General features: G+C 48.8%; 2 protein-coding genes across 2 annotated transcripts; one reads left to right on the top strand and one right to left on the bottom strand.

Annotated features, from left to right (window-relative positions):
• The first annotated feature begins 11 nt into the window (after positions 1 to 11).
• CSUI_009411 (uncharacterized protein) lies at positions 12 to 828 on the top strand. The gene has a single exon (XM_068069527.1). The coding sequence runs from the start codon at positions 218 to 220 to the stop codon at positions 476 to 478; it is 261 nt and encodes an 86-aa protein (XP_067918499.1). The 5' UTR covers positions 12 to 217; the 3' UTR covers positions 479 to 828.
• On the bottom strand, positions 13 to 841 carry CSUI_009410 (uncharacterized protein; the record flags this gene model as incomplete). Its single annotated transcript, XM_068069526.1, has 1 exon — positions 13 to 841. A coding segment is annotated over exon 1 (765 nt), but the record flags the coding sequence as incomplete, so codon positions are not given.

Genomic DNA, 841 nt, shown 5'->3' with positions numbered 1-841 from the left:
CCTTCTTCTCCCCCCCCCCCTCCGAAGAGACAACAGGTTGGATCAGGAGGAATAGAGATATCTCCATAGCATCTAGCTGCGACCTCCGTTGTGCCGTGGAGCTTCGCGGAGGCTCTTAGATCATTGACAGTCGTCATACCATCTCCCCCCTCATTTCGATTCTTCTTCCTGTTAGAATGTTGCTGAGTTCTTTCCTTCATCTCGCCTTCGCCTTGTAATGAAGATGTTGTTTCTTCTTTTCTATTCTCGCCCGTCTTCTTACAGAAGAAAGAGGAAGAGGAAGACTTCTCTTGTCGAAGGGGTTTATCTTCACGCTTCTCCGGGAGTGGAGATTTCGAGACAGGTACTGAAGAAGAGGAGGACTGAGTACAAAGAGCCGTGGAAGAAGAGAGATGCTGCGAAGAGACAGGAAGAGGGGAAGGAGAAGAAGAGACACGATCTTCAGCTTTCCTTGGCTGATACTGAAATATCCCTTTGATAGACGGTATAGAAGAAGATGAAGACGTCACGGCATTCTTCTGTCCTCCCCCTCCTGAGTTTCCCTGCCTATGCTGACCTCCACGGTGAGAATTTTTCTTCTTCTTCGCATTGCTCGTAAACGTAACATGTGTCGTTCCTCCGGAAGGTAAAGGAGATGAAGAGATGTGCGCAGGGGGATTTGCATGGGGAAGATTTTCATTGCTACTGTTACTAGGAGTCGCTGTACTCTTCGGGAGATAGTAGCCTCCCCCCCCTCCACCTCTATGGGAACTGCCCGAAGAGCTTCCTATCCCTACCATCACGCCTTTTGGAGAGAGGAAAGAGATATGACTTCAGTCAAACCACGGAAAAAAGAGAAGAA

This window comes from Cystoisospora suis, assembly GCF_002600585.1.
Source record: "Cystoisospora suis strain Wien I chromosome Unknown contig_5609, whole genome shotgun sequence".
Lineage (NCBI taxonomy): Eukaryota > Apicomplexa > Conoidasida > Eucoccidiorida > Sarcocystidae > Cystoisospora > Cystoisospora suis.
Note: the sequence above shows the minus strand (reverse complement) of the source record. Positions and strands in the feature narration are given on the sequence as shown.